Source organism: Pan troglodytes, chromosome 19 (genome assembly GCF_028858775.2).
Source record: "Pan troglodytes isolate AG18354 chromosome 19, NHGRI_mPanTro3-v2.0_pri, whole genome shotgun sequence".
Taxonomy (NCBI): Eukaryota; Metazoa; Chordata; class Mammalia; order Primates; family Hominidae; genus Pan; species Pan troglodytes.
This window is the reverse complement of record NC_072417.2, coordinates 86062007-86074387: the sequence shown is the minus strand read 5'-3', so window position 1 is coordinate 86074387 and position 12381 is coordinate 86062007. Positions and strand designations below refer to the sequence as shown.

The 12381-nt window shown below is 49.0% G+C and overlaps 1 protein-coding gene across 6 annotated transcripts in view; it reads left to right on the top strand.

The window, feature by feature from the left end:
- Positions 1–2388: 2388 nt before the first annotated feature.
- Positions 2389–12381, top strand: part of SLC39A11 (solute carrier family 39 member 11) — a 465863-nt gene continuing 455870 nt past the window's right edge. For 2 of the 6 annotated variants that reach the window (XM_009433182.4, XM_511652.6), the window contains exons 1-3: positions 2396–2504; positions 6339–6457; positions 10263–10301. In XM_009433182.4, the coding sequence (XP_009431457.1) occupies positions 6350–6457; positions 10263–10301 (147 nt within the window). In that variant the 5' untranslated portion in view covers positions 2396–2504; positions 6339–6349. Of the gene's footprint in view, positions 2621–5312; positions 5401–6338; positions 6458–10262; positions 10302–12381 lie in introns of those variants that run through there. The other 4 variants (XM_001167322.6, XM_009433179.5, XM_009433177.5 and 1 more) reach the window with 4 other exon arrangements.

Genomic DNA, 12381 nt, shown 5'->3' with positions numbered 1-12381 from the left:
GTGGCACGCACCTGTAGTCCCAGCTACTTGGGAGGCCAGCTGAGGCAGGAGAATCACTTGAACCTGGGAGGTGGAGGGTGCAGTGAGCCTAGATTGCACCACTGCCCTCCAGCCTGGGTGACAGGGCGAGACTCCGTCTCAAAAAAAAGAAAAGAATTTAAGCATCCACAAAAGTAGAAAGAGAAACATTTAATGAACCTCTATGTGCCCGTTCCCCAGGTTCAACAATGGTTACTTTTTTATTTTTAAGAGACAGGGTCTTTTTCTGGAGTGCAGTGGCACCATTACGGCTCACTGCAGCCTCAAACTCCTGGGCTCAAGTGATCCTCCCCGCTCAGCCTCCCTAGTAGCTGGGACTACAGGCCCAGCTACCATCTGCCACCATGTCCAGCTACTTTTTAAAAACTTTTTGTAGCGACGAGATCTTGCTTTTTTGCCCAGGCCGGTTTCAAACTCTTGGGCTCAAACAATCTGCCCACCTTGTCCTCCCAAAGTGCTGGGATTACAGGTGTGAACCACCATGCCCAGCCTAAGAATGGTTAATTCATGGCCAATTTTGTTTAATCTCTACTCCATCCACTTTTCTCTTCCATCATATTTTGAAGTGAGTCTAAGATATTGTGTCATTTTATGGCTATTGCAGCGTGTGGGAAGAGGTATGACATTTTGGAAGATGAGTTGATGGGCCGTGCCACATGGGTATTGCGTCTCTGTGTGCCTGTACATACTCTCTTATGTGGAATTGCAATGGCTGATTTGACTCTTCCAAGCTGGGGGCCTTTTAAGGGCAAAGACCACCCTCCAGTGGCCAGGCTGTCTTCTCCTCCCCATGGAGTGCTTGGTATATGGTGCGACCGTCAGTGTGAACAACCTAGTTCCACTGGAAGAAAGAGGCCTGTTATTGGACCCTTTGGGCTATGGCCATCGAGACCACGGGTAGCTTTTCTGCTCAGGTCATGCTCTGATATGTTGTCAAATAAAACACAGGACACTCAGCTGGGTTTCAGTTTCAGATCAACAACAAATATGCCTGTAACATAAGTATGTCCCACACATTGCCCGGGGCATATTTATAGTAATAAATGACGTTATTTTTCTGAAATTCAAATTTAATCAGGCTTTTTTTTTTTTTTTTTTGAGATGGAGTTTTGCTCTGTTGCCCAGGCTGGAGTGCAGTGGCGTGATCTTGGCTCACTGCAAGCTCGGCCTCTCGGGTTCACGCCATTCTCCTGCCTCAGACTCCTGAGTAGCTGGGACTACAGGCGCCTGCCACCATGCCCAGCTAATTTTTTGTATTTTTAGTAGAGACGGGGTTTCACCGTATTAGCCAGGATGGTCTCGATCTCCGGACATTGTGATCCGCCTGCCTCGGCCTCCCAAAGTGCTGGGATTACAGGCGTGAGCCACAGCGCCCAGCCCAGGCATCTTGTTTCTATTTATTTATTTATTTATTTATTTATTTATTTTGTTTTGTTTTGTTTTTGGCTAAATCTAGTCAATCCTATCCTCTGGTCTTTTCACAGAAGTCCTGCAGATCAAAGCCTTTGACCTAGGGCAGTGCTTTTCAAAGGGTGGTCCCAGGACAGCAGCATCAGCAACTCCTAGCTCAAAACAAGATCTCAGGCCAGGCGCGGTGGCTCATGCCTACAATCCAGCACTTTGGGAGGCCCACGCGAGTGGATCATTTGAGGTCAGGGGTTCGAGGCCAGCCTGGGCAACGTGGTGAAACCCTGTCCCTACTAAAAAAAAAAAAAAAAAAAAAAAAGAACAAAAATTAGCGGGGCTTGGCAGCACGCACCTGTGATCCCAGCTACTCGGGAGGCTGAAGCAGGAGAATCGCTTGAACATAGGAGGCAGAGGCTGCAGTGACCCGAGATTGGGCCACGGCACTCCAGCCTGGGCGAAAGAGCGAGACTCCATCTCAAAAAAACAAAAGCAAAAACAAAAAAATCCCAAAATGCCAGCCCCACCCAGAATGACGGAACCAGAGCCTCTGGGGGTGCTGGCATTTTGTGTTTGACCCCCTCCAGTGATTCTTTTGAGGGTCATTGACTGGAGAATGATGCTGATGCCATCACATTACCCGCCCCCAGCCTCTCCCGCAACACACACACAGCACATCCTGCTCTGCTGCGCACCCAGTGGCATGGACCTGGCTGCCAAAGGTGTAGAAGCATAAGTAACATCAGGGGTGTTACAAAGGGCTCTTTCCTTGGGTGTTTGTAGCTTCCCCTAGGGCTGCAGTCACTCGCAGACTGCTGGGCTCTTGGCCTCAGGGCTCTGTTCTGCCCGCCCAGATCTGTTCCTGAGCCTGCAGACGGCTGTGAACCAGAGAATCTATTCTTCAGGCGGGAGTTGCCAGTTGCGGCCAAGGGGGCGGGGCCCGGAGGCGGGAGGGCCACGTGTGCGGGAGGGAAGCAGGAAGTGACTGCGGGAGTGGAGCCGGCGAGCGAGTGGCAGCGGGGGCTGATGGAAGTGCAGTGGGGGCTGGAGAGGGCACCCTAGTGAGTTGGCTTTTCTCTCCTTCGGTGCCTTTGGTTGGGCTCGAGGCCCGGGGTCGGGGGCCATCAGGACAAGAGTGTGGGACTTGGAAGGGCAGCCACCTGGAGCTTGGAAGGGGGTACGCCTGGAGAGAGGAGGGGTTTGGAGGAGAAATTGGAGGCTTTGGCAGGTGGCGGGGCGGGGTGGGAGGGTGAGGGGCGGTGGGAAGGAAGTCCCCGGACCCCGGCTATGTCCCTCTGCAGGGTGATCTGGAAGGCAATGACATGCCTTCCTTTTACAGTCCTAACCCAAATCCTCTTCGTTCGTCCCTTCCAAGGCGGTGTGTGGGGGTACCCGGGATTCCTGGGAGCAGAGGCAGCTACAATTCCAGCTGCTCCCAGGCCCCTCCCACTTGCTCTGGCTGTTAGCTGGACCTCTGGAACTTGACTGGGAATCTGGTTAACTTGCAGCAGGTCTGGGTGGGGCGTGACAGTGTGCATTTCTAACCAATTCCCAGGTTGGGTGGTCCGCGGACCACGCTTTGAGTAGCGAGGCATTAGAGAACTTTTCCACAGTCCTCTCCGCCCAGACCTGATTCCTTCTGCTGGATTCCCCCTCGTGGAGTTAGGGCATGTGTGTGCAGCTCCACTAAGGCCCAGCAGCCCTAGTGCTGTTTCCACTTCTGCAACTTCACCATCCTCTTGAACTGACTCTTGGAAGCGGAACAACAGGTTTAAAAGGGGGAGAAAGGAAATAAAGAAAACAAACCTGTATCAATCAGCCGGGAATGCCCATGTGCTGCTGTGGCAGGTGTGTACAAGTCTACAGGCTGTTGGCATGTGAAAAGTTGGAACGGTCAGAGAATGATTCTCCCTGCCGCTAACGAATCAGGGTTGATGGAATTAATATCCCCATCGTGAGGAAGTCTGAGCCCCATTGTGTAAGCTGTGATGGAGATGCTGTGTCCTAAAGTTGTTACTGGTCTGCCGGTTAGAGAAAACTTCTTGTTGTCTTGGGACTCTGCCAGAAACTTTTTCTTCTCTTGAGACTCTGCAGAAAACTTTCTGTTCTTTTGGGACTCTTCTTTGCTCTTGCCAATCCCACATGGGGCAGGAGAACTCATTTTCTAAGCTCTTGGTATTGTAGAAGTTTTACCAGTTTTATTTATTTATGTATTTTTATTTTTTTTTGAGACAGAGCCTTGCTCTGTCACCCGGACTGGAGTGCAGTGGCGCGATCTCGGCTCACTGCAACCTCCGCCTCCCGGGTTCAAGCGATTACTCCTGCCTCAGCCTCCCGAGTAGCGGGGACTACAGGCACTGGGACTACAGGCACACACCACGACGCCCGAGTAATTTTTGTGTTTTTAGTAGAGATGGGGTTTCACCGTGTTGGCCAGGCTGGTCTCGAACTCCTGACCTCAGGTGATCTGCCCGTCTTGGCCTCCCAAGGTGCTGGGATTACAGGCATGAGCCACTGCGCCTGGCCAAGTTTTACCAGTTTTAATCTTTTGCTTTCCACAGTTTAATGTGCATAAGAATCCCCCATGGAATTCCACAAAATGCAGACCCTGATTCAGAAAGTCTGGGGTGAGACCTGAGTTTCTGCATTCCTAACTAGCTCCCAAGCCGGACCAGTGCTGCTGGTTCTCTGACCACCCTTGTAGCGAGGATTTAAAACAGCAAATAGAGAAGAAACTTCTCCGAGGGGCACTGGGCTTGCATTGCCCGTGATCAATGCTGCTCCTGTTGGGATGGAAAGGATGGTGGCCTCGGTCTTCCCTCTGTGTCCCTTTTTCTTACTCAGGAGGGTGCTCAGATATACATGGGGACAGGCTTAGACGGGTGTTTCCCTATCCCACTAACCACCAGGAACACCCACGAGCTCCCTCTGTTCTGTTCACCAGCCCACAAGATCCACATTGACTTTGGCCTGTTGGCAAATGTAAATTGTTTGCTCTCTTCTGTAGCTGTCAAGAGGCACATTCAAATACAGGAAAGAAAGGTGTTTTTGTTGTGCCCTGCCTTGGATGATAAGTACGGAGAGGATGATCCCTTCGTGCTGTTCTTTGTAAATGCTGTTTGAAATTTTATCCACAGCAACTCGGAATAGATGATTGGTGTAATGGTCCAGATGGCTTGGTTTAAAAACAAAGACCAACCCCTCTTTTTAGGGTGGCTTAGCACGATGACGGAGGTAAAGGGTAGTAGTTTTTTAAAAATGATTTTTTTTTCTTTAATTGGCGTGGTCACAGTTTTCACAGTTGGTGCAGTTCGTTCAGAGTGCGGGAACTAGAGTCTGATTCCATAGATGCTATTTATCTCAGAGTTTCTGGCACAGGGGCTGAGCCAGGGCTCACCTGGGCTCACCTGGACCTATACCCTTCCTAGGTTTGAGCCTGGGTGTGTTGCTGAGCCGCTTGGCACAAGGGCTGTGTCCACACTCTGCCATGGTTTCTTTCCAGGGCCAATCGAGGCAGCGTCTTCAGCTCTTGATCTGCAGGCTCAGGGCTGCTGGCTCCTCACAGAGCACCGGGAACTGGCAGGGCTGAGCCCAGTGTGGTTGTGTCCAGCCAGCCCTCTGGGTGCTGGCAGACCATCAGGGAGATGAATGAGGCTTTGAGATGAGGCCCTGAGCCCAGTGTTTGTGTACCAGAACACAGGGCTTTTCAACAAATGGGTTTCTCTGCCTTGTAACTTTCCACAGGGAGAGATCTGATTGTCATCTCAGATCCAGAATTTTAAGCGTGTTAAAGTCTGGAGGAGGTTCTCTGGACTGAAATGAGAGGGAGTGGTACTTCCCTTCCTTTCCTTGGTGGGCGGTGGTGTAACTTCAGCTTCAGCAGCAGGGTGCTGAGTTGACCAGGGGACATTCCATTCCTGGGTCCTTTTGCTTGTCCTTGCTGACTGTCCTGTGCAGGTAAGCTGGCCCTTTTCCATCCAGCACATATTTTTCAGGGGTTACAAAGCCCTATTTTACAGGGGTGCCAAATGTGAAAAAGCACCGTCCCCATCCTCAAGCAACTAAGGCTGTAAAAGATGGAGGCAAAGCCACACTGAGAGAGGACCAAAGCTGCATGCTAGGACAGGGCTGGGGAAGGCCAGAAAAGCCTCGGTCGTGAAGTTGGCATTATGTGGGCTGCAGAGGATGCTCTGGGTTCTGATGGCTGGAAATGTGCAAGGAAGGTATTCCAGGAGGGAACTGCATGAAAAGGGACTTGGAGGCAGGATTGTCTGGGGCTTGTGGAAGGTGCCATAAATAATTCGGTTGAGCTGGAGTTTGGTGCTCGTGCAGGCATGATGGAGAACGGGATTGGAGAGTCGGGGGTTGGGGGGTATCAAAGGTTGGTTGGTGGAGTTTACCCTTTGGCTGGGCAGGTGCGCTGCTGCAGATGTGATGGGGATTAAGATTGGAAGCGTGTTGACATCACCTGAGCTAGTCACCTGTCTTTGGAGGAGGCTGAGTGCAGATGGTGGGCAAGAGACGGTAGAAGAGGCAGATTGTCTGGGGGAGGCTGCATCAGACCCTCCTATGCCCCCTTCTTCTGGAATAAACCACATTCTTTGTGCTTCTCTTTGAAACCACTTCTCAATGTTGCAGCCTTTTTTGTGGATTCCCCTGGCATCTCCCTGTGCCTTCTTTCAGATTAAGACGATTTCCAGTTCCTGGGGGACCTGGATAGAGAAGCCTGACCTGTGTGCTGGGTGGCTGAGGGACACAGATGGCGTGGTGGAAGGGTGCATACCGTCAACCTGGAGGGAGGCCAGCTCCCACACAGGGTGTTAGGACACGTCAGAATATGCGCCTGTCACTGAAACGGACCACCGGTGGCTGACCCTCTCGCTCCTCTTGCACAGCTGTATCCAGCATGCTCCAAGGCCACAGCTCTGTGTTCCAGGCCTTGCTGGGGACCTTCTTCACCTGGGGGATGACAGCAGCTGGGGCAGCTCTCGTGTTCGTATTCTCTAGTGGACAGGTGAGTTGCCTTGCTTTGGTTCTGGATGTCGGTGGGGAGCCCCTTGGTAAAGGGGCACTGTCCCACTCCATGGAGCAGGTTTGTAGACTTTTCAGTGCCCCTGGCCACACCCCCAGGCATTGTGTACTGGGGTTTGTTCACTGTCTTCTTATTTTCTCACCTTCTCCCTGCCAGGCTGGGAGAACAGATGTCTGCTTGCTGTAGACATCTTCATGCACCATCATCTCCCCTCTTGACCCTTGACAGCCTGACTTGAAGGGAATAGGAAGTGAGAAGCCCAGTTGTTGAGGCTTCGTTAGCCCGCTGCCTCATTTCTACCTGCCATGTAATTTCTTTTCTTTTCTTTTTTTTTTTTTTTTTTGAGACAGAATCTTGCTCTGTCGCCCACCCTGGAATGCAGTGGCAGGATCTCAGCTCTCTGCAACCTCCACCTCCCGGGTTCAAGTGATTCTCCTGCCTCAGCCTCCAGAGTAGCTGGGATTACAGGCATGTGCCACCACGCCCGGCTAATTTTTGTATTTTTAGTAGAGGTGGGATTTCACCACTGGTCTCAAACTCCTGACCTCAGATGATCCGCCCACCTCGGCCTCCCACAGTGCTGGGATTGCAGGTGTGAGCCACCGTGCCTGGCCTGCCATGTAATTTCTTTCAGGCCTGGAGCAAGTGGTACTATGCATGACTGAAGAAGAACATTAGATTTCAGGTGTAACTGTCCTCCCCTGTGGCCTTGAGTTGGGTGGGATGGTTGGAAAGGCCTTGGGAGAAGAAGGGGCATCTGTTCCCTTTCTCTTTTAACCCATCTCCAGGTTGTTTCCTTTCCTCTTGGGATGAATATAGACAGACCCACGTCCCTGGCCCCCTGCAAACTCTTACTTCTTTCTCCTACATCTTCCTTGTATCCTACTCCCAGTGCCCTCACTCACTGTCATGGCCCCACAGCCTATCTCTCCCTCCTCCCACAACCCCATCCTTACACCCCTTCTACACGCTCTACCTATAGTCCCACATACCCACACTTGCACACATACCCATACCCATATGCCCTCCCCACACCTCTGCACAACCCACACTCACCTCATATACCTGAAATTGCATTCTTTTCTCCAACCCAGATCACCCTCAGTCCGCAGCCCTGGAGCCATCCATGGGTATCTTGATGAATGCACAATCCCTGCATCGTTCACCTCGGTAGCCTGAGACATTGTAGGAATGGCAAATGAATAAGTGACTTAAGATCTAGTTCAACATGTTGTGAGGGAGATCTGGAAATGAAAACACCTTTAGGAGGTTCACAAGTCAGGCACTCTTGTGTTAGAGACCAGTACAGCAGGCCTTGATTTCAACACTAAAATCCCGACCTCCCTTGCTACGCTGCACTGCCCCCGGGAGCTGATGGGTTGGAGACTGGAAATCAGAAAACACACAATCCAGAAACATGGTTTATCTGGATCCTAGGTATATAAGATGCCAAGATAAGTCAAATTCATAGAGACACATTGTAGAATGGTGATTGCCAGGGGCCACAGAGGAGGGCAGAAATAAGTTATTCTTGAATGAGTACAGAGTTTCAGGGTTTTTTTTTTTTTTTTTTTTAGACAGAGTCTCGCTCTGTCACCCAGGCTGGAGTGCAGTGGCGTGATCTTGGTTCACTGCAACCTCTGCTTCCCAGGTTCAAAAGATTCTTCTGCCTCAGCCTCCCGAGTAGCTGGGATTACATGCATACACCACCACACTCAGCTAATTTTTTTTGTAGTTTTAGTAGAGACGGGGTTTCACTGGTAACCCCATCTGGCCAGGCTGTTTTATTTATTTATTTTTTATTTTTTTTGAGATAGAGTCTTGCCCTGTCACCCAGGCTGGGGTTCAGTGGCGTGATCTCAGCTCACTGCAACCTCCACCTCCTGGGTTCAAGTGATCGTCCCACCTCAGCCTCCCAAGTAGCTGAGACTACGGGTGTGCACCACCATGCCCAGCTAATTTTTGTATTTGTAGTGGAGATGGGGTTTCACTATGTTGCTCAGGCAGGTTTTGAGCTCCTGACCTCAAGTGATCTGCCTGCCTCGGCCTCCCAGACTGCTGGGATTACAGGTGTGCACCACCATGCCCGGCTGAGTTTTAATTTTGTAAGGTGAAAAGTTCTGTAGACCACATGGCTTCTTTCACTTCAAAGAATGTCCATAGAGCTCATCCATGTTATAACATGTGCCAGAATTTCTTTTGTTTTTAAGGCTGAAGACTATTCCATTGTATGTACATACCACATTTTGTTTATCCATTCATCTATGGATAGATAGCAAAAAAAAAATCTCTATTGAAATAGAAGATGCTTATGGAAAAATGCACATTTTATTAGGCTGGTGCATTTTATTAGGTTTGCACCAACCTAATGTAAGTATGCAGCTTGATAACTTTCCACAAATGCTCATGAAACTAGAGCCCAGATCAAGAAACAAAACAATACCAGCTCCTCACCTCACAGCCCCTTCCAATCAGGAGCCTTCAGTCTCCCTTCCAATCTCACCATCCCCAACCTTTACTCCAAGGGTCATCTCCCATGTGATCTCTAACAGCACGGATATTTTCCCTGTTTCTGTGCTTTATTTAGATGGAGTAATCATATAGTACGTACTGTTCTGCATCTGGCTGATTTTACCCTACTTGTTTTCCAGTTTCTTTAATGTCCCTGTCTTTTTGTAAGATGTAACTGTAGTATGTGTGTGCGTTCCCATCGCCATTATGGTACCTGTTGTATGAGTGTATCCTAGTTAACATATCCATCCTACTGTTGGTGAGAGTTTGGGTAGTTTCTAGTTTTGGGCTCTTAGCACTGCCGAACATTTTTCTTCATGGGTTTGTTGAATACAAGTGCATTCCTGTCATGGGATTACTCAGGAGTGGCACACATAGTGTTCACCTCTCATCGGTGCTGCCAAATCAAATAGCTTGCCAAAATGGTGGTACCCGTTTGCACCGCCACTGTGTGAGGGTTGTTTTTTTTTTTTTTTTTTTTTGAGACGGAGTTTTGCTCTTGTTGCCTAGGCTAGAGTGCAATGGCATGATCTTGGCTCACTGCAATGTCTGCCTCCCGAGTTCAAGGGATTCTCCTGTCTCAGCCAAGTAGCTGGGATTACAGGCATGCATTACCATGCTTGACTAATTTTTGTATTTTTAGTAGAGATGGAGTTTCACCACGTTAGCCAGGCTGACCTCAGATTCCTGACCTCAGGTGATCCACCTGCCTTGGCCTCGCAAAGTGCTGGGATTATAGGCATGAACCCTTGCACCCAGCCTACTTTTTTGTATTTTTAGTAGAGATGGGGTTTCATCATGTTGGCTAGGCTGGTCTTGAACTCCTGACCTCAGGTGATCTGCCCGCCTCAGCCTCCCACAGTGCTGGGATTACACATGTGAGCACTGTGCCCGGCCTGTGTGAGGGTTTTGATTGTTCCACCTGCTCCTCTGCTCCTCACCAACGCTCAGTAATTCCCAACTTGTAGACAGGCTACTTACTAAAGGTTTACAGTTGTAATTCACAGGGAAAGCTGAGTAAGAGACAACACAAGGGCCAAGGCAAGCCAAGCACCACTTGAAAGAACACTTCTGATTGGCTATGGGGTGGGTGGAAAGTTAACCAAAGACTTTCCCCGTGGTTCTTGGCCCATGGTATAAACTGAGTAGCTCACGAGCTCAGGAGTCGGCCAGTCTTTATTTGTGTGGCTCTTTTGGGCCTTATGGTTTCTTCTTGTCCCAGGAAACATCATCTTATTGTCTCTTGGAAACTGAAACATCTTGTTTTGATTTTCAGAGGCGGATCTTAGATGGAAGTCTTGGCTTTGCTGCAGGGGTAAGTAGCATGTAGTAGGAGAAATGGAAATTGAGGCATACTGATTCTGACATGTGTCTGCCAAGGGCTGTCTTCAGACCCTCCCCTTGCGACCTAGATGCATCTCTGTGTTCCTCAGGCACTAACACCTCCCTCTTATCACCTGCCATATTTATTTCCCAGCTTATCAAATGCCCATTTCTCTTTAGACAGCAATCGAGGTTTATTTGACAGCTGCCTCAGGACTAGGGAAATAAGATCGTATTTGGTAAGGGCCTAGCACAGGCCTAGCCTAATACATAGTTGGCTCTAACTAAATATACTTTTTCCTCCCCTTCTCCCTTAAAAGATCTTTTTTATAGGCCTTTTTTTTTTTTTTTTTGAGACAGAGCCTTACCCTGTCACCCCGGCTAGAGTACAGTGGCACAGTCATGGTTCACTGCAGCTTCAACTTCTCTGGGCTCAGGTGATCCTCCCAACTCAGCCTCCCGAGTAGCTGGGACTACAGGCATGTGCCAACGTGCCTGGCTGATTTTTGAGTTTTTGCAGAGATGGGGTTTCACCATGTTGCCCAGGCTGGTCTTGAACTCCTGGGCTCAAGTAATCCACCTGCCTAGGCCTCCAAAAGTGCTGGGATTACAGGCGTGAGTTATGGAACCCAGCATATTATAGACATTGTTAAACATGTAAAAATTGTGGATAGAAGCCTGTAATGCATCCCAGACACCCATCTCCCAACTTCAATAGTTATTGACATTTTGCTAATCTCAGTTCACCTGTCCTCCCCAAAACTTCTTGGGAGGTTAGAATATTTTATAAAAGCTAATCCCAGACGACATGTAATTCCACCTGTAAATTCAACACACATGTCTAACTGAATGACTTTTTAAAAATAAACATAATCACATGGCCATTATACCTACCAAATTAACAATTTCTTTTTATGATCTAACATCCAGTCCATATTCAGATTTTCTTCATCTTTCTAAAGGTGTCATCTAATATTGTTTTGTTATAATTGGGGTCCAAACAAGGTTTCTATATTGCATTTGCTTGTTATATCTTTTAAGTCTCTTTAATTTTTTAACAGTTCATTTTTTTTTTCATGCTAGTAATTTGTTGGAGAAACTGGGTCATTTGTCTCTAGAATGTTGGCTGATTACTTCCTCGTGGTGCTGCCTAACTTGTTCCTCAGTCCCCTGTATTTCCTGTAAGCTGAGAGTTAGACCTGGAGTCTTGATTAGTTCAGATTCCATTTTTCAGGCATGAAGATGTCATGGTGCTGTGTATTGCAGATGTATTACCCATATCAAAAGGCATGTAATATGTGGGTTTCCCTTTTAGTTGATCAGGGTTTGGTTTCTTTCTTCAGTTTTTATAGCCCTGCGATCTGGAAAAACTAGCCTGGAGGTGGAGCCTGCCAGAGGCTATCTGAGTCAGTAGCTGTTAGACTGGAGCCACTGTTCCGTCAAAAACACTGTCCTTTCTGAGCCATACACAGGTGGACAGAGAGTGTTGAGAAAATTCGTTTCTAGGTCCTCAGCTTCCATATGTTCTCTTCCCTATAACTGCTGTGCCTGAGAATGCCGGGGAAGCCAGCCCTACTTTCTTTCCTTCCTTGGCACAGCTTCCCTTTCCCACCTTACACAAGAAAGATGCTCTTGCCTTATGACCTTGTCTCTGGGTGGTATGGTCTTCAGGCAGACATGGAGAGCCCCTTGGAATGTTGGTGCTGGCGTGGAGAAAGTGAAGGGCCTTGTCTCTAATCACTGGGCATCAGTCCATTTTTTTTTTTTTTGTAATGGAGTCTCCCTCTGTTGTCCAGGCTGGAGTGCAGTGGCTGGATCTTGGCTCACTGCAACCTCCGCCTCCCGAGTTCAAGCAATTCCCCTGCTGCAGGCTCCCGAGTAACTGGGATTACAGGTGTGCACCACCACGCCTGGCTAATTTTTTTTTGTGGTTTTAGTAGAGACAGGGTTTTGCCGTGTTGGCCAGGCTGGTCTTGAACTCCTGACCTCAGGTGGTCTACCCAACTCGGCCTTCCAAAGTGCTGGGATTACAGGTGTGAGCCACCATGCCCGGCCCACAATTCCTTTAGCGG